The sequence below is a fragment of the Leptonychotes weddellii genome, chromosome 1 (assembly GCF_054177405.1).
Source record: "Leptonychotes weddellii isolate Sample4059 chromosome 1, ASM5417740v2, whole genome shotgun sequence".
NCBI classification, from domain to species: Eukaryota; Metazoa; Chordata; class Mammalia; order Carnivora; family Phocidae; genus Leptonychotes; species Leptonychotes weddellii.
The window spans coordinates 53,031,761-53,058,146 of record NC_138369.1 but is presented as its reverse complement, the minus strand read 5'-3'; the positions used below and the strand labels follow the sequence as shown (position 1 = coordinate 53,058,146).

Genomic DNA, 26,386 nt, shown 5'->3' with positions numbered 1-26,386 from the left:
GAGCGGGGGTGGGGTGGGGCGGTGCCACGGGGGCAGGGCTTGATCCCATAACCTGGAGATCATGACCTGAGCAGAGGTCAGATGCTTGGCCAACTAAGCCACCCAGGTGCCCCAAAAGTAGCTTATTAATAACTTGCTGTAGGAAGAATTCATTTAAAAATAACCTTAGCTGTAAATAGGCTTCTTATAAAAAATCAAAACAAAACAGTCCTCCAAATCAAAAAATGTGTGGGACTTACTAATCAGGGATAAATACAAATTTATCAAATGCAACAATAATTCTGTTGCGACCCACATTATTTTAAAAGTTATATGAAAAGAACTACAATTGTATTTCATTAATGTAGCATGACAGGGGAAACTGTACAAATGACATTCCCAGCACATGAATCTTATCTTTTATTTATTTTTTTAAAGATTTTATTTCATTTGACAGAGAGAGAGAGAACATGAGAGAGGGAATACAAGCAGGGGGAGTGCGAGAGGGAGAAGCAGGCCTCCTGCTAAGCAGGGAGCCCAATACGGGGCTCCATCCCAGAACCCTGGGATCATGACCTGAGCCGAAGGCAGATGCTTAATGATTGAGCCACCCAGGAGCCCTTGAATCTTATCCTTTAAATGCTAAGATGTTTTCTTAAATTTGGCCACCTGAGGGCTAAAATCTTTCTACACTATGCCCTACTCTCTTGCCACTGATAATGATATACTGAACCTAATATTAACCTAATCTGGATGGGGTTAGGAACAATATTATGATTTATTGCAATGATTCATGAAGTATGATAGGCAAACATTAAAATATATTAGGCAGTACACTGATGAACATCTATTTTAAATTAAATAGGTTTAATACTTCCTAAAGTAAATATACAGCTAGCAACTCTAACCCTGATTTCAGGTATCAAGTCAAGAAGTAGCCCTCTAATTTTCCACTACACTCAAACTTACGAATTATCTGAATCTAGGTTCTTAAAGGGGTTGACTAGAGAAGTTTAAAACATTACACAGATAAAGACAATAAAGAATTTAGGGAGGAAAAGCAAATAAAAGCCATTAGGAAAGAAAACTGAATCAAATCAAACCAAATCAGACAAACTATAAAACCAATATAAAGTTAAGAGAAATTCACTCCAATTCCATTTTGTATAACACTATGACTCACATAATACATGAACACTGAGAATATACCTTCATGTTCAAGTGAGCATAAACATTCTTTCTTCTCACTGAAAAATTTATCAGGAATGGATTTTAATAAACCGGCCAGCTTTAATCTCATGTACACTTTATTATTTTTTTAATTTTAGAAATTAATACCCTTTTTCATGAACTTCTATTTGTGAATAAAAAGTTTCCTTTTAAATAAAAATTTCTAGTATAGATAGTATTGATGGTCCTGAAGCTTGGGAAAATATTTTGGTGCCATCTTCTGAATTTAAAACAAGTCTGTTCCCATACTAATATCTCTAAGGTGTTATGGAGACAAAGTCAAGTTGAAAGTGCTAACCTGACAGAACAATTATTTTAAGCCAACACAACTTACCTTAATGTTCTCTGATTTTTTAATAGGTTCTGCAGACCCAGGAGGCCTTCTTTCCTTTCTGACCAGTTGGAACTAGCACATCTATTGAGGACTTCTGCCACATCTTCTGTCTGCCTCATATATGTGGGAATACTACCATTTCGAGAACTATAGGAGCGTTCTGAACAAGCACTAGATGCATCGCTGTTGGCGTCATCATCTGAATGCATTCCATATGATTCATATCTTCTTCGAGCAGGTTTTTTCTGTTATACATAAAGGCTCTCATTAGCAGTAGCCAAAAGAATATACTGGTATTTTACAATTTCTACTGACCACAAAAAGACTGGTTTTTGTTTTAAAATCAGTACCAAGCATGAGGCTAATTACTGTAATAATAAAATTATTATCAATGTTATATCAATCAATTGATCACTGATTTTATTATCAATATTTAGTTTTGCTTCAGAAAACATGTTTTAGAAGTTAGTAGAAGATGAATATTTTTAAACTATGGGATATAGTATAAACAGAATAAGGCTATATGAAAGTTCAGATATTAAAGTGGGAAGTGCTCAAATTATGGGTTTTTCCCTCTTCTTTTTCCTTTTCATGGAAACCAAGAACTACTAGAGTATAAATGAACAGAAACTACTTGAAATTTGAGTTGGTAAGAAGAGAATATTACTTTTTAAAGGATGAGAATGGATCAGGAAACACATTTTCCTGTATGACTTCTATTTTCTCCTGTCTGCTTTCTCTTCTCTCTAGTCTCCCTTTTACATCTACTACCACTTCTCTTGCCACATTTTCTTCCTTTGTACCCAACCCTCACGTCTCCTGGAGAAGTGAAATACAAAGCATGATGAGAACCTGTTTTGCTTGCTATTATTTTTAAGAGGCAAGCTCCTTGAGGGTCCTCCATGTTTTTCCCAATGTGTCTATACCGTCTATTTCAATAAATGCAAGAAAGCCTATTTAGATTCCTTTGATTTCTTTACATCTGAAGCTTATCATTTAGTATCTGTAACTGCTAATTATACCTTGCATATAAAAATGAAACGAGACAGTAAATAGCTTATTTGAAATTTTCTTGGAAGGATTGGAAATATATCTTTATATAATCTGATACCTGAATTTAGGCTCATGAGCAGTGAAGACATTTCTATGAAACATGTTAATAAGCACAATAATTTAAAACAGTTCCAGTGGCTACAACAAATTCTCCAAAGTCTAAAATCTAAAAACAAAAAGTAACTTGAATTTAATTCAAAATAGTTTTATAAAGACATTTCCATCACTAAATGCCTCTTACTGATTTAGAGACACCAACTTAATTTAGAAAGTGCTAATGTGGTATTCCTGTGTTGGGTTCTAGAATCAGTTTTGTCATTGACATCAGTATGAATAATAACATCTCATCTGTATGGAGCAGTCAAACTGGAAGGACAAGAACTCCCATAGGACATTCAAGCAGCATCTCCCTATTGATAATTATATATACAGAAAAATGGATGTATTAAAGGATCTTATTACTTCCACTTGAATATTTTCTAGAAAACTATCATCTGTTAAACTGATGAAGCAAAAGAAAAAAGTTATGGTATCATAAGATGTCAGAAAACAGCAATGTCTATACCTTAGTCCGTATGTCTCCTAAGAGCTGAGAGCAGTAAATTTTTAAAGAGAAAAATTAAAAATAATGAAGAACATTTTGCTAAACAGTACAATGAAGTAGGCATAAACAATGCCCATAATCAGAAACATTAAAATTTTTAATATATAGATACATGAGAACTGCTTATTAGCAGACTATATCTTCAATCTTGCCAATATCCTTTAGTCCTAAGCTACAAAAATATTCCCATAACCAGTTTTCCTAAAGAAACTCAAATTTTCTTTTTTTTTTTTAAGTTGGCTCCACGCCCAGTGTGGAGCCCAACGTGGGCCCAAACTCACAACCCTGAGATGAAGACCTGAGCTGAGATCAAGAGTAGGACGCTTAACCGACTGAGCTACCCAGGTGCCCCTCAAATTTTCTATTTGAATCCTTCTGTCATTTCCAAAGTTAACTTTGTTTCTGTGATTTTCCCAAGGTGCAAATAAGGCTTAGTAGTTGGAAAGATTTTTTTCTAGAAATTAATAGTTATAATCGGAATATCTATGCTATGCAAATAATGGAAGTAGATAGAATCAAATTATTGGGATTCAGCTTTTGGCCCTGGTAATTAAATATTCCTTATATAATTCAAACACATCTTACTATTATAAGTAACAGTTCAAGAATAACCCATTCAATTAATAAAATTTATGTGAGCATAATTTCATTTAAAAAAAAACAAGAAAATATGATTTGAGAAATACATTGAGGAAAAACAGTAAATTTAAAGCATCTGATTTAAGATCATCAGAACAAGATGTGATCAATATATCCCATGCCCAAGACAACAAAATTCCTACTTAGTTATATCATTTATAAAAAAATCAATCAAATGGCTGAGATAAAGGAAAAAACTCAGCACACATAGACTGTTAGAACAGAACTACATATGTGATTACATTTATTGTATTATAGCTACGACCATCGAATATTTTTCAAAACTTATTTCTCAAATATGTGGCATAAATTGTATTGTATCAACACTGGATAAGACAGTCTTAAAAGGCATAATGTATTTCTTATTTCAAAACAAAGATGAGGCCGGGGCGCCTGGGTGGCTCAGTCGGTTAAGCAGCTGCCTTCGGCTCAGGTCATGATCCTGGAGTCCTGGGATCGAGCCCCGCGTCGGGCTCCCTGCTCAGCGGGGAGTCTGCTTCTCCCTCTCCCTCTGCCTGCCTCTCTGCCTACTTGTGCTCTCTATCTGTCAAATAAATAAATAAAATCTTTAAAAAACAAAACAAAACAAAACAAAGATGAGGCCTTTTATACGTTATGTGTAAGAAACTCCTGAGTAAATGGTTCCCAAACATTGGATTAATATAATTTGAAACAGAAAGTGTCATACTGAATTGACTTGGGAAACTGGCAAAAGCCAATTATAGTCACTGTTCAAATGATACTTCTTTCATAATCTTAAGTGAGAAAAACGGCAGTGAAATATGTACAGCACTCTCTGACAAACTATCATGGATCTATAGATGATGTTTTTAAATCTCACTGTTGAATGTGTCAGGCATAAAGAGCCAGGAGGATATCCTAATTATCATGTGTCTTGAAGCTGTACTTTCTCTCAGCTCAGAAAATATACATAAGACTAAACAAAATCCTACCCCAAACTAACACAATCCCTAAATACTCAAAATTAAGCAAGCTTTGAAATATATTGCTTGTAGTCTACATATTTATGTACTAATCTAATCTACCCTTACTCTTAGTGTACTACAGTGCATAGAACACATTACCCTATTAAGGACATCAATATTTATATTCCTGACATGCCATCAATTACTTTTAGCCTTGGCTTAAAATTCTGGCCAAGAAATAAAGATCAAGAATTGATTATACTGCTCTGCTTTTTAAATTGCCCACATTTGATCATCCTCAATTATATCCACAAGCATTTTCCTATGTCCTTTCCTGCACTGGTGGACTGCCTTACCCATACATTAGTTTCATAGTGGGAACATCTATAATGATAAGGAAATGGAGAAGAGTACCAAGGCATCTGCTACCGCCTCCTCCACATCAGAACCTGTGTTCAGGACTCGCATGGCACTGACAGAAGATGACAGTCGGCTTGACTGGCTGATCCCATACCCTGGACCTAATTCGTCAGAAGGAGGAAAACAGCTTTGAGAGAGTCATAAATTTAACAGTGTCACATTGGAAACTTTAAGATCCTTAAGGGGAGGAAAAAAAAAAAAAACCAATGGGGCAAAGCATTTTAAAAGCAATTCTGTATTTTCTGGGTACATTTGGTTTTTGGTCAAATAAAATGGTAAAGGCAATTAAAATTACTGACAGTGTGTGGAAAATAAATTTAAAGAATAGTAGCTATGATACATTTATGACCAGAAGATAGAAGAAAGAATGGCTGGCTAAGGGCTTGCGAATCTATAGCCCGTGCAATTAGTCCAGCTCTATCAGTCAGGCAAATCTCTTCCATTCAGGTGAGCCACGGAGTAGTCCAGAACAAAGATCAAACCTCAAACCAATAATGATTAGGGAGCTCAATAAAGCCACACCAGTTTACCAGGGAAAAAACCTCCAATTATTATTTCTCCTTCTTCAAGATAGGTTGATTTCAATCTATAACTAAGACATGTCATTTGATACTTGTTAAGCACCTACTGTGTGCCCAACATTCTGAGGTATGTAAAGACAAACTAGAGATGGATTCTCCCCCTCAACTACTTTCTACACCATCATTTACAATTAAAACACTTCATCCACCATTTTGGTTTTTTTTTTTTTTTCCCAAAACATGTACAAAGATGAAGTACATAATTGAGAACATAAAACAATTCCATATTTAAACATGACATAACTTAGGTTACACACACACACAAAAATGTCATCTGCCAGTGAGAAAAATGTCCAAATAAAGTTGTGGAAGGGGAAAAAGTTACTTGGGGGAAAATTAAAAAATCACAAATGACTTACTATCCAACAAATTAAATTTAAATAAAAACAAATTGATTTAAAAACATGAATATACAATTCAATGGAAACTGAAAAGGACAAAAATCTGAGATGAATGCACAGATGATAGTGAAAATGTACTCATCCTTCACCTGAGGCCCCATACACATCGGGGGCGTAGAGGGCACCAGTAGATCTGGAATGGTGTCTGGAGGCTGGAATAACAGGACCATACAAACCTCATCTATTACCACAGAAACAAGGAATAGTGGCAGCACTATAGTCAGGCAAGGAGAGTTAGTCAACACTGGTATTACTAGTACTAGTTAAGGATCAGAATACTGCCAAGTCAGGCAACTGAACATTAGCACTGTAATATCATCCTTGACACACAAAAGATCTTACACCTAAGGGGACAGACATAAGCCCACAGGAGACAAAAAAAAGCAAGTATTCAAATGGAAGGAAATGTCAAAAGTACAAGCATGAAACAAAAAAATGAACACTGTAGTTAAAAAAAAAAAAAAACCACTATGGTAACTAGTAACCAATAATAGCCCTATCTCCTTTAATCTTGAACCCAATGAAGCAGGTATTACTATTACATTTTATAGATGGGTAAATTCAAGCATAGAGAGAAGTTAATTAATGTGATCAAAGCCATACTACTATAAGTGAAACACCTCAGTACCTGTCCTCTTTCAAGGCCTTTACTCTTAAAACAGTACATGTACCATCTTCACATTGTTCAAAAGCTAACATACCTCATTTACGTTAGCCTAAATATCTTCCATAATGTTTCATAGAATATGAGTTCTGCATTCAGTAAAAAATTATTTAAATATCAAAGCACATTTGAACATAAAAAAGTATTAATAATCTAATCAAAAGACCTAGAAATGTGACATGTCTCCCTCTATTTACGACATGTCTCTCTGAATCTAATTTTAGCATATTTTAAATTTTGTATCTTAAAATCCTGATTTTCCTAACACCACAAAGTCATTCTTCTTCTTACATACAGAAACAAATAAGCCAGGAAAGACTCATTTTAATATTTAATGAGATAGATTACTCTTATTTAGATATATTAATCAGAGCAGTTAAAATACTTCCATTACACAAATCACTCTTTTCTTTGCCACGGGACCTTAATGAACGCAAAAAAGATCAAAAAGATTGAGAGAAAGGATTAAACAGAAAGAATGCTGCACAAAAGGTTTAATCAGACCCTGAAAGGTGACTGGTATTGTTAATAAAATATACTAATAGTTTTAATTTTACCCGACAGAAATAATTTTTTAAATGGTGAGAGTTACCAATATGGAAATGCCTAATGGATGAAAATTCTTGAAAAATTTTCTGGAATCATGGTTACCTGTGGCTCTGCAGGTAAGAGGTAAGAGGCACCACTCACATTCTTGTAATAACATAAGCCCTTTTTTTTTGAAACTTGGCTCCAGAAATAAATAATAGCTAGGGTACAAGTTCTAGAGAAGATTGGCTTTGCTCAGCTCTGATTTATTTCTGATGCTTTAGGATTTTCACACTGACCTTGTGCTACAACTGAATGCAAGGCAAACTTTGGGGTTCATCTGCTGAATGGCGATATTCAAGTCAGAGGTGAAAAAAGAATCCACCAAATAAACACAGTAAGGACAGCAGAATGCAGGCAAACACAGCAAACAATGGGAGTGGGAAGGATAACCTGATTTTCCAGAATGCTACTCCTCATCCCTGTGTACTAAACAGGGCTAATCTGCTACCTTTACCATGCAGTATCCATATGTAAATAAAAGGGCTATAAAAATCAATTCTTTGAAAACTATATGATTAAAAGATATGATCTTCTTTAATCCAAATAGAATGTTTCATTAGAATCAGGAGAACAGCTTCCTTTAATAATAAAAACTTAAGTGATTTAAATTGTCAAATGGAGGCTTTGAGATGAATCTAGAAAATGAATGGCTAGCCACCATTTCTCTTTAAAAACAGGCATATTAACAATGTTTATTTTTTAAGTGATTAATAGTTGACTATAAATTTCCTCTAATCTCTGACTACTGCAAGGTTTAAAAGGTACAGAAACACATTTTGGTTTCTTCTTGATATCTCATATTTTCTAATAATTCTGCAGCATTAGCATTATACAGATGCAGGTGTTATACCATTAAAAATATCGAAGATCCTTGCCACTAAAGTACAAGGAACTACTTCTAGGCAAGCAATTAAGAGCTTTAGGGGAAAAGGTGGACAAGCAGTAGTGGAGGCAGGGACGATGACGATGATGACCAAGTGCTCACTGTGTGCCAATTAATCAGAGCAGTTAAAATACTTTTATTACACAAATCACTCTTTCTGGGGAATTCGCTCATTTATAGCTTCTTCAAAACAATCCTAACAAGTACATACTATTATTATCCTACTTTTACAGATTGGGAAACTCAGGTACAGAAGTTACAGGCCATCTGACCCTAGAACATATGCTCTTAAGCTCCCACTTCATTTCCTTCAACCCTTCAAGATGGCATGCTTATTTTATACAAATGTAGGATTTATTTCATTTTTAAAACATATATACATGAAGATTTACCCTGTACATCTACACGTATGTTTGTGTGTGTGCATATACACAGCCTGTATGTATATGAACTAAAAATATTGTGTATGACTATTGTATATGAACTAAAAATATCTCTGGCAAAGTACTGAAAGGGAGCTCTGGCACCTGGGACTGGAACAGAAACAATGAAGGCTGAGGATATCCCTATCTGTGTCCCTAGCTCAATGGGGGTTTTCTAGGTCAGTGCAGGACAGTATAGTGATTTATTTGAACCAAATGGCCCAGAGAACAGAAATTAATCTCTAGATATCCTCTACTAACATGTCTATTGAATGAAATAATTCCAACAGGCAACGAGAACTATGAGAAATTCTCTACGTATTACAGTAACCTACATTTTATGGAATTAAAAGAAAAAATCTGAAATGGCGTTAAGTATGTACATATATATAAACAAAGTACTAGTTAAAAACCTGAAGGACCATGCAGAAATTCTAAAAATTTTCAGTGTAAAAAATTCCGCCTCTCCGATTATTCTCAAATACTAAAAGCTTAAAAAAAGTCATTTAAGATTTTTATAATTGAGGTAACTATTCTATTATAGTCAAGGTTATAATATAATCTATATAACCAGAAACAGAGAGGTTTTACAGCAGTGACATGACACAAACTAATATATGGGAAACAACCATTAAACTGTAAAATAGTAAAAAAATAATGTTAATTTGTCCCATTTTAGTTAGTAGTTCATATGGTATTTTGCAGCACTCTAATAACCTAAGTTAAATATCTAAATTGAAATGTTAATACTTCTGCTGAAGAAACCAACAGCATTTATTTTATCAAATGAAATGGTCCATACTTCACTTGAGAATATTTAAATATTACCTTTAAATTGTATAGGTTTATTTCTTAAGATAAATCTTGAATGCAATATTCTGTAGTTTAAATCTGTGATATTTACTTGATTATGGAGGCAATTTGCTTATACAAGGTCTAAGTTACTCATTTAAAACAAGTAAATGTCAAAGGAATTTCCCAAACATGTAATTTCCTTCTGACTCTTTCTTCTACCAGGATAGAAAAGAGAGGCAAAGACACAGCCAATGAAGAAAGCTAAACCCCACGTATGCTGAGGTTATCAGATGGTGGTAACACAGGGGAAAGAAACGCACCCAACGCCTGCCCAAGTACTTACCGAGGGGCTGAAAAGAGCGAACAGGACTTGTGTCCCTGCTGCTCTCCCGACTGGCTTCCCGGCTGCACCCTTGACTCACACTTGGTCGAGGAATACGACTACTTCGGGCTGGTACCAGGCAACAGCAGCACAGAAAGGGAGGAAATAAAAGACAGAATTTGCATTTTTGATAGGTTAGTTTTATTTTTCTTTCTTAAAAACTGATCAATCTTTCTGAGGTTGAGAACAAATTACCCTTGAAAAAGCATTACCAGGAATACAATTAAATTTGAATATAGTCATCTAGTTTGTATGAGATTACAAGGGTAAAATAGCATTCTACAAGTGTAAGAAGGCTGCCAACAAAAGGATTAAAATATAAATGAATTTTACTTTCCAGGTAAGAAACCTAATTCAATTTATAACCTATATTTCAATTTTCTTTGAATTCTGAGTTGTTTTCTTCTGGCTTCTAAGCACCCAACTGATGTCTGCCATGCTTTCCAATACCCAAGCCTGAAATACAAGAGAAGAGGTCCCAAGTCTCATAGAGAAAACCTTACCCACTGACAGTCTAGAGGGACTAGCCTCTCTGCTACAGCCCTGGCTCCGCGGTATCTTGCTTCTCTTCGGCGCTGAGGCTGAATTGACCAAGACTCTTTGAACACCAGAGCTCACAGTGGAGAGGGCTGTTGTGGTCAGAACTCTTCCTGGAGACCCCGACCGGCTGCCAGCTGAACACCAAACATACATACAAATGTTAAGATGTGAACTCTAAGAGAACTTGTTGAAAGGATAAAAATTCAAGAAATACATCTGAGAAAACTGGGATAGTATGGCAAGTTTGAGTTCAAAGGAAATGGATTGAGGAAGACATGTATTGTCATAACCTGGAAAAAAAAAGTATGCTATATATACTAGGACTGAACAGTAAAAATCATGTAAAATCTATTTTCAGTTTTGAGGGGTATAGGACAACACTAATAGTATGTTTGTTTCAGAACACAAATAGTATATAAGATTTCAAAAAAAAACTTTTCTGACAGTACATTTCACATGGCTACAACTATGTATTAGAAAGCTATGTATTTGCAAGGAACAGAATTAGTCATTCCATTACTGCTATTTTTTGTTAAGAATATAATAAAAATTTTCTTCATGTTAAAATGGTTTGCTTTCTGAGATGCAAAATTATCTTGCTACTATGTATACTTGTAATTTTTACAAAATTACAATTTAAATGTTTATAAAATTGGGCTAGCTGAATAAGAAATTTGCTTTTTGCTATTTGCTATTTGCTTAACAGCAAAGGCATCTTGGGTGGCCATGCCTAGGATGTAGATGTAGGGGTACTGAGAGTAGAAAAGAACTATGAGCAAATGTCAGAGAAGTCAGACCCTTTCCAAACTAGTGATTCTCAATCTTGGAAGGCAGAGGATATGTGATCAGGGAAAAAGAGAGAGGGAGCCAGACAAAATCTCAGATTGGGGCAAGGGTTAAAGAAAAAAAAGTTAAGAAAGATGGTTTTAAACTAGAATTGCATGGGTTAACTTTTAAGGAAATGAGCTCCTTGTCAATCAAAATATTTTATGTCTGCATTGACTAGGGAAACAAACTAGATAACTCCAGAATATAATTTAACTCTACATTCTGAATGGTAGCATTATAGAAAAGTTAAACTTGCACTTAAATAAATGAAAGCAACTCTTCATGAAAGCAGCCTTTCCCCTTTGTTGGGCATCACTTCTCTTAACCAACAGGGCAGTCACTGCTCACCTTGTATAATCTTACCCAATTATGCTTCATTTTCACAGAGCAAAAACTAAAGACTCAAATGCCAATGTGGTCAAGCAGGAGATGTTAATGAGGGAGGAGCACTGAGTGTAAGGCAGGGAGGGGTGACTTTTCAGTTCCAGCCAGCTGTGTCCTGAGGTAATACCGGCCAGGTTTTAGGTTTTGTTTTGTTTTGTTTTAAATGAAAACTTTGAAATTTTCTCGTTTTTATCATGTTGTGTAGACCAAATAATAAATGAATGGAGGTAGGCTGGATGTGGTCCACGGGCTGCTGATCTGTGACCCTCACTAGTTTTCTTGGCATGGTCTTACTAAATACAAATTAAATTCATGCTTAATTCCTAAACTCTACCAGCACACAAAATGAAAATTATCTTCCACAGGTTACAGCAATACTGTATAAAATAAAGCAGTACTTCCAAAATTAACAATTTGAGTAGAAGGAACTCTAAATTATTTCAGGGCAATTACTCAATTCTACTTTAAAACGATGGCTCGTTTGAATTGGTTCTTGATGTTTCAGGTGAAGAATCTTCAAATCAGGTTTTTTTCAGTTATAACCTTAAGGATACCCACAAGGCACCTATTTTCTCCATGCAGTATCTAAACTAAACATACACACCAAAACATCCAAACACCCAACATGCCACAAACTCACAATGCAAGATAAGCCAATGGAGTATTTTATGGGAACACTTGCAACAATATAAAAAGTATAAGTAATGAACTGAATGAACACATACACTATGGTATTCTGTTAAAACTAATATAAATTTAAGGGGTAAAGGTGTTGGTAGGAGACTAAAGAATTCCTTGAAATGTGGGTCTATTCAGCAGAGAGGAAACATGCAGTATAGAAGCAGAGTAATCACCCCACCTATTCTAGGTTAACTGTGTTTATCAGAACTATGCAAGCTCACTCTTTCTATATTTAAATTCATTCATACCCTCTCCTAGAAAATAAAATTGGCAGTGTTCATTCTGATGAAAAATTGGCAGTGTTCATTTTGCTTTCATCATTACCCTCTCTTCTCCACTGACTCCAAACCCCTATGGACAGTGTGATCATTCCAATGCCTATGACTCATTTTGGAATTATTTGTACTTAGAGAAAATATCAGGGCTCTTTCCCCAGCCAAGGACTACCTAGGCTAATTACTTATAAGAAAACCACAGAATTGATGAAAAGGGGCATGATATACCTAGGGAATAGCATGCTACTAGAAAATACTCTAATTTGCAAAACTTGAAACCGGATACCTAATTTCTCTCGTGCTACCTAAAGTTTTCAAACTACCATTTTATACTTTTTATGTATTTTCAAGGCATTACTAAAACTCCTTTGTTTTTGAATGTCTAAACCTGTGGGATCGACTTGGATAATTTCAGCAATTCAAGGTTTTGGTAATAAAATAAAGACAGGCCAAAGATAATTGGCAATTTTTGCCCCAGTATGGCTACACAACAATGGAATTTTGTTGAGAATTTCTGCTGAATAGAACCCATTCTAGATAATGAAAATAGGTGATCAAACAATAGATGCACACATAAAGTCTATAGATTCTTACCACCAATGGTATTAGCAGATTGTGATCCTGAACAAGTGTAAAGGCAGAATTAGGGTAAGGGTTATAATCCATGAAGAGGGAAGGGGCAGATTTAAAATGAATGGCAGATGAAAATAAGAAAGCTTTGGTCAGTTCTTAGAAAATAAAAAACCTTAAAGCAAAAAAAGCAAACTTTAAAAGAAAAATCCCTAAGCCATAGACATCTGTAACAAAAGCAGTACATTTAGTAGCTTTTACAGCTGAAATCAGACACTCATGTACAAAGCAGATGAAATGAAGTTGCAAAAGTAAATATAAATTCTTCAGCTTTTCTTCTACTAATAGCCTATAATCTAAATAATTAAATGTTTAACTTTTTATTATTTAAACATTTAATTTAAAACTACAGGTAAAGAAGAACTACAACATCTTATAGCTGAAGAAAGCTTACATGAAAAAGCTACAAATCTTTTTTTTTTAAAGATGCACAGAAAAAAAAAACAAACAAAAAACGGCAGGGGGTTGGGGGAGGAGACCGAGTTTCTGACAGGCTGTACAGCCATTTGTACACAACCAGTCACTACCAACAATAACAAAAGACACCATCCTTATGTAAATATAAATCTGGAAGTCTCTCCATTGGGTCTGCTTTTATTTATTTTGGTTAGTCATCAGAACACACCTGCTTTGACCCAAGGGATTTTTTTTTTCCTAAATGGTAATATAAAAATTTGGAAAGATCATGCAAACTCTAATGAATTACTTCACAACAAAGTGAAGACAGAGGTCATAGCAATATTTCTGTGCAAATGTGTTGTAAAGAAACTTGCATCAAATCGTACAGGGCCACAATTTCTTTTTTCAAAAGAATCTGGAATGGAATATACAGTCATTCAAATAAATAAGCAAGCAAACAAACAAAAACTTCTTCAACATGATTTAAAACCTAAGTGATTTTATAGTGAGAAAGTCTTCTGATTTTAAAATCCTACCAGGTCTAAAAAACCTATTATTATGTTCCCATGCTTCAGGAGAGGATTTGAAGTATTGTAGACTGGGTTTCAAAGTGAAAAATCAAATATAAAAAAATTATTCTAAATCTTACTGAAGTGATTAGTAATTACAATATACCTAAAAGGGAAGTCCTTAGGTAATATATTAGAAAACCATACACAAAGCACTTTGAATCTTTGTCACAAGTTCTGTCTTGGTATTACTTTAGAAAAGAACTAAATAAAATAGCTCACATCAAATTAAAGTTTATCCTTAAGATACTGGATAGAGACAGTTTTGGGTTGCTATCTTTATTCTTCTTTATGCTTTAAATTTCCTATCATTATTTATTTCGTTGTTTCCTGAAGGCCATAAATGTAACAAGGTACAAAAGTATACAACAGGAGTTTAAAATTCAGTTGACATTAGGTTAATAACAACAAGGAGGACAATTTTATCAGCTGAAATATAGAGCGCCTATTCTGGGCCCAGGTATGTTTTAAGGTACATTAAATATATAACATTTAATGGAATAAAAATATAACACTTAATCCTCACTACAATCCTATGAGATTATCCTCTTCATTTTATAGATAAATATACAGAAACACAGCAACTTTAAGGAAACTGGAAGAGCCATGATTCATATATGGGTAATATGGCTCCAGAGTCCATGATCTAGATCAAATACTTCCGAGACTTTATTATACACAAATCACTTGCTGATCTTGTTAAAAATATTGAATTCAGGACATCTATGGTGGCATGAAATTATGCATTTCTGACTAGCTCCCAGGTGATTCTGATGCTACATCTGGAGTAGCAAAGCTCTAAGCAACTATGCTACAACTGCTAATGATTGAGTTACTTAAAAAAATTACTCTAAAAATATAGAAAAAAAAATTTAAAAATACAGAAGATCAGGGGAAAATGCGATATGATCTATTCCTAATTTGGAATTTGGAAGAAGAGCCCTTACCCAGAGGGCATTTTCCATTTTTTTCTTATTTATAAATAATCCTCAATTTGCAAACCAATTTTACCAAGGATTTCCTTATTTTTAGGGCTCTTGTTGAATATTCCCATCATTTCTCTGCCTGGATTTTTTGACTCTGGAAAGAGGAGAAAAGGAGAACCTGCTGGCAGGACTTGTGTAATCACCACCTGGCCCCCTCCAAGCCCAGCTCTTTTCCCTGATTCCAAGATTTGGGAATCAAATTAAAAAACAGACAACTAGGACATCTATATCTTGATAAATCACCTACACGACTGTGGAAGATAGTTACATATATTTCTTTTCAAAATAGCCAAGTATGTAGAATAACACCCAAATTACTTCCCTAGGGAAAAAAAAAAAGCTGTTTTTAGAGCTAAGTGCTAATGAAAATCTCTTGATAAAGAAAGAATAGGAACAAACTCTTAAATTAATAATGCCATAAATGTATGGGTTACTATTCTGGAACATGTAGAAATGGATCATTCATTTTACCTAGACCTCAAAATTGTGCTTTTTAATAATTGTGCTTATGAGGAACTCCGCTTCCAATGAAATAGTAAAAATATAAATCTTAAATTTAATAAGAAATATAATAGAACTGGTCATTTTGTGTTTCCTCACTATGAATCAGTATACACCTGCCAAAAATGTTAACTGTATTCTAATAGATTTTGGGAGAGTATGAAGACACACGTCTGTCCTTGAATAGTATTAGCTAGATGCAACCAGATTAGATGCTAACATATGGCAATTATTTTGCCTCTAAAAAGCACAATTTTCTACATTTGCAAGTTTCTGAGTAGACTGTGAAAACCTTAATGCTAAGAGATTTGTGCTACTTAAAATATCTCCATGCAAAACTTTGTACAGCAGATGAAGTTTTTTCTTTCTAAGTGGCGGATATCAATGATGCAGCCCTAGTAACACACCAAAGACAAGACAACACTCACTCAAAAAAATTCCAAAACATGCACAACAACTGATCCAAAACATTGAAAAAAAAAATACCTTCATTTTTGTCAGGTGATGATGAACCTAAAGTACAGAACAAGAACTCAGTATGTGGCTTGTCTTTTTTGAAGTTAGCTTTGTCTTTATCCACTGGTCAATCTCCTAATACAGTCATATACAAGCAACACACTTATCCTAGTGCATTACAAATGCAGGAAAACTCAGGCAATACGTACGCTGTGACTGAGACACCATTTTTGTTCGACTTCTTCCTCGAGAATCTGTCTTGGCATTTCCCATGCCAGCAAGTGGTGCTGAAAGCTTCGCTCTCACCCGGCCTAAGGAATAAAATTATTTACATAATTAAAGACATTTTTCTATAATGATATTTAGTAATGAGGAAAAAAATCTCACTGTAATTTCTAATTGGGTGTGCTTTTTAAGTACTGTTAAATTTTATAACAATGTAACCATCACTGACAGGTGATATTTCTCTTAAAAAATTTTAGCATACATACTGCTTTCTATGTGTTGCACCATTAAGCTAACTTTCCTTCAAGGGTAAAAATAAAGTCAAACTAAAAGATTTCCATTCTTAGTTTGATATTATTAGTCTAGTAGAGTCATAATTAACATAATTACGACAGGCATGATACTTATTTCTTAATTGGCAGTTCCAATTCTAAAATTTGTTTCCATAAAATTTAGTTTATTCTCAAATACAGTCTATAGTTTTAAGTATCAGCCTAATCTTATTAGAAACAACAACCCAAATAATTCTTTTGACTGAAAATATACTTCTAAAAGGGATTTGCAGGAAGAGGTAATATTAGCTAAATATTTAGTATTTTTATCTTGTGCTAAACATCAGATTACTACAGACAGATATGGACACATTTACTATTCTCTTCCCCCAACCAGTTTCATCTATAAAATGATTTGAGGAAATACCAATCACATAAGAGTTGGCACTTTTCTCAGCATACTCCCTTCTCCTTTACCACTGCCTCATCCCCCTCCACAAAACCAAGCCACATTTATTTTTAGAATTTTGAACCAAAGGAGATAATGTTTATCAAAGTACCTAAGTGTCATTAGTAAAAACAAAAATATATTACTAGTAGCTACTATGGTGTTCTCAAGCAGTCTCAACCATATCAAATCAGAACGAATACTAAATATAATCATGAAGAAGGGCTCATAATCCTGTTAAGTTAAAAGGTACAATTTGTGGGGCAATCATTATACTGGCTGGCCTGATATGGCTATATTAATTAGGAAAAAATAAATGAAGAGTAAGGAGAAATTACAAAATTAAGAAATGAGTGAGGGAAGATAAGAGAGTGATTAAAAACCAGGAATAAAACAGAAGCAAAACCAGAAGTCTAGTTGGTGAGTCTAGCATTCTCAATTCTTCAAGGCCCTTAATAAGCCCATAGTTCAGGCCTTTCACCCTTTTAGAGTCTGTTTAGAGTAGGATACAATGTTCTCCCAACTAAGAAGTAAAACAGAAAGACAAAATTATTATTTTTGAAATGGAAAATTTATCCAATATAACAAAGAAATTAGGATAACTATTCTGATACTATCGTTCTAAATTATAATGCTACAGTGCCAGAAACCATTTTTAGAGTACTCCAATTGGTATGAAAAATATGAAATATTTCAACTATATCAGAGTAAGTATGAAACTAAAAATGTTAAATACACTTGGTTTTATATCACAAGAAAAAGTCATCTATGTAAAACTTAGGAGAAAAAGAAGTGTGTTTCAAAATCAGAGGTTTAATAAGACAGCCTTCAGGCAATATAAATTAAAAAACTAAATTTTTTTCCTTTCTACAAATTCAAAAGCAATAAACAGTTATTTTCTTAAAGGAAACTGGCTCAATAAAGTAGTCTGTCTAGCAAGTTTTTGGAATCCCAAATTCAAATCATATATGCAATTCTCCACTGATTCTAAATCAAAGACACACTTAAAAGCGGTCTAAATCAATGTATTAAACTCCCATGATAAAGCAATGGAGCATGCTCCCCCAAAGTATAAATGAATTAGCATAAATTAAAAAACAAAACCACAAAAATAAAGAAAAGCACTAATGATGCTACTGAAAAAACACTATTTACTAACTTTATACTAGATATTATTAAACATGTTAAGCAATTATGTTTTTCCAGCATGAGATGATCCAAGATACAAAGCAAAACTCCAGATGAAGAAGTAAAGAAAAAAAATTCACATGTGTAATTAACGCAACCAAACATAAAATGTAGAAGCTATCACAGGTGGCAAATTATATAGTTTTGCAAAAAAATTAGCCTATTTTAGTGTTTAATATTTAATTCCTACTAATGAAAATATTAACGTAGAGGTATTCGTGTTACTAACAAAATGTATAATTCTTACCATCTTCAGATGTTGCTCCTAAATAAGAGAAATAAAATAACAACATTTCAACAAATTCTGCCAATGCTGATATTAAGACCTATTTACACCTCCCACCCAAGACTAAAATGAAAGAGTGAAAAAAAATATCTTCTAGTCTTTGAGGTCATCTAATGACTCACAGCACAAGAAAAGGTTAAAACTAAACAAATGAAAATGGCAAAATTCCATAACACTTTTATCTGCTACATTTCTTTTTCTTTTTTTTTTTTAAAGATTTTATTTATTTATTTGACAGAGAGAGACACAGCGAGAGAGGGAACACAAGCAGGGGGAGTGGGAGAGGGAGAAGCAGGCTCCCCGCGGAGCAGGGAGCCCAATGCGGGGCTCGATCCCAGGACCCTGTGATCATGACCTGAGCCGAAGGCAGACGCTTAACGACTGAGCCACCCAGGCGCCCCATTATCTGCTACATTTCATACTCAAAATTTGAAATGGTGAAGAAAATTATAGAAGTTAATCACTCAAGAAAGATGTAACCCTGTCATTACTCTCTCTGAAATGGAGGTTTTTACAGAATAAGAATACTTTCTGTGCATTTTCAAAAAGTTATCCATAAAAGAACTAGAAAAGCTAACTGACAAACATGGGAGTCAAATCCATGACGTAGGCCTCATTAACCCAGTATTTTCATTACAGCATTACAAAGACCTATCAATCCATCATGTATTTACTCAACATTTATGTATGCTCCCTAAGATGTCAATGAAAAGTAGCAGAAATGAACAAGTGAAAATATCACAACTCACTATACTAAAGGGCAATAACAGATATATCTCTGTATGTGTATATACAGATTTTTTTAAACATAGGATTGAACATCAGTGGGAGTAACACATCACGTGACACAGATGATTCTTCAAATAGGTTGATGTTTCTGACCCAAACAAGAAAAGATCTTAATCTGGAAAGTGAGAATAGTTTAAGGACAGATAATTTCAGTGTGAGAAGTGATACCATAAAGGGTTTAAAATACAGAAACTATCTTGTGGTGGGCTTTCATTTCATTCAATAATTTTTTTAACTTATGAAATATATTAAACATACAGAGGAACATAGAGACACTATAAATAACAGTCATGTACCCAACCCAAGATTAAATAAATCTCCCATTTCATCAGAATGGAAGATATGTCTGAGAGCTATGTAATAACTGACAGAAAAACATAATTCTCCAACTTTCCTAGATCTCATACTAAGACTTACAGATTCAGTATCTTCTTACAAGTTCTTAAAAAAAAAAGCTCAAGTTCCTAGACAACATTATGGTATCTGATGAAGTGAAGGGAAAATGTAGATAATATGCCATGTAGTATTTGACAAATACCATACAGATAAAAAATACCACATTGATCCAAGCAACTATAGATAAGCTACAATCACTTGAATACTGAAATTAAAGCTTAAAAGTTCAGTCCTGAATAAATGTTCATTTAAAACTTACTCATAAAAAGCAGCATTGTAACTTGCACTTTGTTTTCACAAATAACCATATGAATCTGTAAAATATCTCATTTGTCTCTCTATCACAGTTAGTAAACTAAAGAGTTCTATCAAATGCCTTATGAGTTGCATTCTTCTGATTCTGATTCTATTTCAGAGACAGACTTAAGAAATCAAGAATATTTCTATGAGCTAAGGAAAAAAAATTAAGATAACTGATTTAACTCACAACAAACAGTAACCTAATATTTGAATAGACTAGGAAACCCAAAAATGGATATGCCTAACCCAAAATTTAGAGAATTACATAATCATTTTTACATTCAGATTGCTGCAAAATAAGCAGTCTATTTTCAAAAAGAGAATGAAGACATTATATAGAATCCATGAGCTGTAAAAATCTGTAGAATTAGAAAAGTAAGTTCTTACCATCCATCTTGTCAGAAGTATCCTCTTTGATGAAAGAGCAAGCAAAGAACAGAGGAAAACTTAGTATATTAGAAAAAAATGATTTTATAATCCCTAGAACATTATTTTTAAGATGACAGAATTCATAGCACAGACATGTATATGAAACTTGTTTTCAACTAAAACATACTAGGAGATTTAAACAAGATGAGGTTCCTTTGTGAGAAAAAGATACAAAAACAAAGAATCACTAATGAGCTTGATTTTCACTCCCCCAGAGTGAGAAGTTAGTAAAGCCCATATCCCAACTTGGGACCCTTGCCATCATCAGGCAGACCTCTTGCTTTGGTCTTCTGAGTTTCTTGAAATCAAACACTCATCATATCCCCATTCCCCATTCTCCCCATTCCCAAAGGAACTGGGAGAAAAAACCCAGTAGCAACTGTTTTAAGTAATGTACTAAGTTTAACATTGCAAGATTATAGTACGAAAAGTCTCTAATGACTTCCAAATCTAATCTCACAAGCACAGATCTTTCTCCTAAGTTCCACTGCCATGCTATCTTGATGCCACTGTCTCTCTCTCTTTCTCATTATACTACTATGACTCCTCAACACCTCCAGTCTGATGTCTCACTGGGACTTCAAATTCTAAATGCATAAAATGCAACAAGATTTTCAGCTGCTCATCCTTCAGCAATCTACCACTAGACTGAGAGACTCTTTGAGTACAGAAGCATCTACTTCTGGATCTCCATTACCTAGTAGGATGCCTGGCAAAAACTAAGTGCTCATTAAGTGTTTGCTGAAAAACAATGGAACACTCCCTCTGATCCATAAACGTTCAGCCATGACAAGCAAGGCTCAAAGTAGAAGAAAGCAGAGTACATTAGTCACATGTGTATACGAAAGCTGTCTGGAGGAGAGGGGGGAGTGGGGAGAGGGAGGAAGATAAGAGAAGGAGAGAGGCAGAAGAGGGGGGTGGCTATCCAGTTGTTTCAGCACCATTTGTTGAAAAGAATTCTTTCCCCAATGAATGGTCTTGGCACCCTTGTGAAAAAATCAACTGATCATAAATATATGGGTTTATTTCTGGCCCCTCAACTCCATTTCATTGGTCTACATGTCTATCCTTATGCTAGTACCACAGAGACTTGATTACTGTAGCGCTGAGTAAGTTTTGAAATTGGGAAGTGTGAGTCCACCAACTTTTTCAAGATTGTTCTTTCTCAAAATTTTTTCATCTACTTTGGATCCCTTGCATTTTCATACGGATTTTAGGATGTATTTGTCAATTTCTATAAAAAGGCATCTAGGGAGAGGAGAGAAACAAAGAAAGGCATCTGGGGAGAGGAGGGGAGAGGGAGAGAGACAAAGAAAGGAAGAAGGAATAGAGAAACAGAAAAGAAATAAAGAGAGGAAGAATGAGAAAATCCATTATCTAGGCCCTGGGAAGAGCCAAAGGCAAGTAGTTCATTGACTCTGAGTGTAAACATGGACCAGATAAAGAGGACAGAGGGACACCTTTCCCTTCTGTAATGAAGTAAATGTGCACTTCAAACCTTAAAGAACCAAAAGAAACTAATTAAGTCAATCTCACAGCACTATTATAGACCTCCTTATGCAAAAAAAATATTGTTACAAATTGCTTTCTTTCCTAGTTCACATTGAACACTTCAAATATTGTATTCTTCTGGTAATAAAAATAATAGATATTAAATATCACATTTTTAAGACCCCAGATAAATAGGTTTTATGTTTTCCTGTTTCTTCCCCACTTAAAAAAATAAGATATAATTTATGTACCATTAAATTCACCTTTTTATACAATTCAGTGTGTTTTGTATATTAATAGGTTGCACAACCCTCATCACTAATTCCATAAAGTTTTCATCATCCCCAAAAGAAATCCTGTTAGGAGTCACTCCCTATTCCCCTGACTCTCAGCCCCTGGCAACTAATTTACTTTCTGTTTCTGTGGATTCATCTATTCTAGACACTGCATGTAAGTGGAATCAAACAGTAAGTGGTTGTTTGTGTCTGACTTCATAATGTCCACCCATCTTGAAGCATGCATTAGTACTTTTATGTAACGTACTCCTTTTTATGGCTGAATAATATTCCACTCTAGTGTATGGACATATCTATTTAACCATTCACCAGTTGACGGACATTTGGGTTGTTTCCACGGCTATTATGAATACTGTTGCTACGACCATTCATGTACACATTTTTATGATAACATGTCCTTCATATTATCTTGGATATACCAGCTAGGAGTAGAACTGCTGGTCACCTGGTCATCTTCACTTTTTGAGAAACTCCCAAGCTGTTGCCATAGCAGCTCCACTATTTTACATTCTTATCAGCACTGCATGAAGGTTCTAATTTCTCCTTATCCTCATCAGCATTTGTTATTGTCCATCTTTTTGGTAACAGCCATCTTCATGGATGTGAAGTGGTATCTTATTGTGCTTTTGATTTGCAGTTTCCTAATAACTAATGACGTTAGGCATCTTTTCATGCACTTACTGGTCGTCTGTATGTTGTCTTTAGAGAAATGTCTATTCAAATCTTTTGCCCATTTTTAAATTGAATTGTCTTTGTTACTGAGTTGTAAGAGTTCTTCATGTAATTGGAACAGAAGTCCCTAATATCAGACACGTGTTTTGAAATGTTCTCTCTCTCCTTCTCTATGCTGTCTTTTCACTTTCTTGTTGGTGCCCTTTGAAGAACAAAAGTTTTAAATTTTGATGAAGCCCAATTATCTATCCTTTCTCAGGTTGTTTGTGTGTTTGGTGTAGTATCTAAGAAAACATTACTTAAAAAATTCACACCTGTTTTCTTCCAAGAGTTTTACAGTTTTAGCTCTTACATTTGGGTCTCTGATCCACTTTGAGTTAACTTTCTGGATATGGTGTGAGGTAGGGATCCAAATTCATTCCTTGGCAAGTGGCTATCCAGTTGTTTCAGCACCATTTGTTGAAAAGAATTCTTTCCCCAATGGTCTTGGCACCCTTGTGAAAAAATCAACTGATCATAAATATATGGGTTTATTTCTGGCCCCTCAACTCCATTTCATTGGTCTATATGTCTGTCATGCTAGTACCACAGAGACTTGATTACTGTAGTGCTGAGTAAGTTTTGATATTGAAAAGTGTGAGTCCACCAACTTTTTCAAGATTGTTCTTTCTCAAAATTGTTTCATCTACTTTGGATTCCTTGCATTTTCATACGGATTTCAGGATGTGTTTGTCAATTTCTATAAAAAGACATCTGGACTTTTGACAGGGATTGCACTGAATCTATAGGTCAATTTGCGATCTTAACAATGTTAAGTCTTTATTTTTTTTAAAGATTTTAGAGAAAGAGAGTGAGCAAGTGTGGTGGGGGAGAGGGAGAGAGAATTTCAAGCAGAGTCCCTGCTGAGCACAGAACTCGAGGCGGGACTTGATCTCATGACCCGTGAGATCATGACCTGAACTGAAACTAAGAGTTAGATGCTCAATCGACTGAGCCACCCAGGTGCCCCCAGTAGTAAGTCTTTAAAGAACCTGGGTGTCTTTCCATTAATTTAGATTTTAACAATGTATTGTAGTTTTCGGTGAACAAGTATGAAAATAATTATATATATATAAAATTTTTGCGCTTGGTTCTCTCTCCTGGTTCCTGATACAGTGTTCCTAAGACCCTTATAATTTCCTAAGTTATAAGAGCACTAGGAGTATCTTTTTTGTTCTACTATTTGGTCTTTGACCCTGGTACCTGACACAGATACCCTGACCTAAGACCCTTGTAATTTCCTGAATGATAGCAGTGTCTTTTGTTTTAATGAGGTGATTCCTGGTGGGCTCCTGGAGAGAATGAAGGCTGGTCACCAGAAAGATGAAAAGCCATGATTAGAAGCTTGGAATTTTTAGCCATTCTCCATCTTCTGGGAGAGGAAGAAAAGCTGAAAACTGAGTTAATGACTGATCATGCCTATGTGATGAAGCTTCCCTAAAAATCCCGAAAGTACAAGGTTCAGAGACTTTCCGGGTTGATAAATGTACCAGGAGGGTGGCACACTATTAACTCCATGGGAACAAAAACTCTTGTGCTTAGGACCCTTCCAGACTTTGCCCCATGTATCTCTTCATCTGGCTGCCCATTCAAATCCTTTACAAGTCCTTTGTAATAAACCAGTAATCTAGTAAGTAGACTGTTTTCCTGAGTTTTCTGAGTCAATCTAGCAAATTAATTGAACCTCAGGAGGAGGTTATGGGAACCTCTGATTTATAGTCAGTTTGGTCAAAAGCACTGGTGACAACCTGGATTTGCAATTAATGTCTGAAGAGTGGGGTTGGGGACAGGCATGGGCAGTCTTATAGGACTGAGCCCTTAATCTGTGAGGTCTGTGCTAATTATAGTTACTGTCAGAACTGAAGTGAAATGTAGGACACCCAGCTGGTGTAGGGGAACTGGTTGGTGTGGAAAACCAACAAATCTGGTGTCAGCAGTATTATGAGTCTAAGAGTAAAGAAGAAACACAGGAGTGGTTTTTCCTAAAGAAGTTTTACACTTCCTTTGTTGTATTAATTCCTAAGCATTTTGTTATTTTTGATGCTATTATAAATTGGTATCATTTTCTTACTTTATTTTCAAATTGTTTATTGCTAGCATTTAGAAATACAATTGATTTTTAAATATTGATCTTGTACTCTGCTGCCTTGCTGAACTCATTACTAAGCTCTGAAAGTTTTTTTGTGGATTCCTTAGGATTTTCTCTATATAAGGTCATGTTTTCTGCAAATACAGACAGTTTTACTTTTCTTCCAATCTAGATACATCTCATTTCTTTTGCTTGCACTAATGACCTGGCTAGAACCTCCATGGTAATGTTATTAGGAAGGGCAAGAGATGGGTTAGCCTGGTGATGGGTATTAAAGAGGGCACGTACTGCATGGAGCACTGGGTGTTATACGCAAACAATGAATCACGGAACACTACATCAAAAACTAATGATGTAAAAAAAAAAAAAAAACTAATGATGTAATGTATGGTGATTAACATAACATAATAAAAAAAAAGAAAAGAAAAAAATGATTTTAAAAGTCCAACCAAGCCAAAAAAACAAAAAATAAAAAATAAAGAGTGGACATCCTTATCTTGTTGTTGATCTTGGGAGAAAGCATCCACTCTTTCACATGAAGTATGATGTTAGCTATGGATTTTTCATAGATGGTCTTTAGCAGGTTCACAAATTTCCCTTCTATTCCTAGTTTGTTGACTATTTTTTTTATCAGGAAAAGGTGTTGGGCTTTGTCAGATGCCTTTTCTGCATCTACTGAAATAATTACATGGTTTTTGTCCTTTATTCTATTAATAAAACAAAGTGTATTTAGTTCGTTCATTTTCATATACTGAAATAACACTGCATTCCTAGCAAAGTAATGTCTCTAATACAGAAAAGTTTTATGAAAATTAAAAGCACTAAACAACCCACTGTTGACATCTTTGTTAATATTTTGTCTAGTATATGTGTATTTATCTATGTATAATTTTATACAAAATGATGAAATTATCACATTGTTTGACAGTATCATTTGATCTTTGTTGAAAATATTATTTGTTAATGGCTGCACAGTATTTACAAGAACATATCATAATTCAATCATACCCCCTCTGTTACATATCAAGGTTGACTCTAATAACATTATTAAAAATGTGATGAATATTCTTTTTTATTTCTTGGCATAATTATCTATAAACACTGGATTACTGGATCTAAATTCTGAACATTTAGGGGCACCAGGGTGGCTCAGTTGGTTAAGCATCCGACTCTTTTTTTTTTAAATTTTATTTTATTGTTATGTTAGTCACCATAGTCATCATTAGTTTTTGATGTAGTGTTCCATGATTCATTGTTTGCATATAACACCCAGTGCTCCATACAATACGTGCCCTCCTTAATACTCATCACCG

General features: G+C 34.6%; 1 protein-coding gene across 50 annotated transcripts in view; it reads right to left on the bottom strand.

The window, feature by feature from the left end:
- CLASP2 (cytoplasmic linker associated protein 2) overlaps positions 1-26,386 on the bottom strand; it is a 185,388-nt gene that overhangs the window by 53,660 nt on the left and 105,342 nt on the right. For 8 of the 50 annotated variants that reach the window (XM_081823428.1, XM_081823471.1, XM_081823430.1 and 5 more), the window contains 10 exons: positions 20,445-20,468; positions 18,534-18,551; positions 16,363-16,464; positions 16,184-16,210; positions 10,408-10,578; positions 9,866-9,973; positions 6,257-6,319; positions 5,180-5,286; positions 3,162-3,185; positions 1,544-1,788 (listed from right to left, as the gene is read on the bottom strand). In XM_081823428.1, coding sequence (XP_081679554.1) covers positions 1,544-1,788; positions 3,162-3,185; positions 5,180-5,286; positions 6,257-6,319; positions 9,866-9,973; positions 10,408-10,578; positions 16,184-16,210; positions 16,363-16,464; positions 18,534-18,551; positions 20,445-20,468 — 889 coding nt within the window. The remainder of the gene's footprint in view (positions 1-1,543; positions 1,789-3,161; positions 3,186-5,179; positions 5,287-6,256; positions 6,320-9,865; positions 9,974-10,407; positions 10,579-16,183; positions 16,211-16,362; positions 16,465-18,533; positions 18,552-20,444; positions 20,469-26,386) is intronic. The other 42 variants (XM_081823539.1, XM_081823613.1, XM_081823549.1 and 39 more) reach the window with 14 other exon arrangements.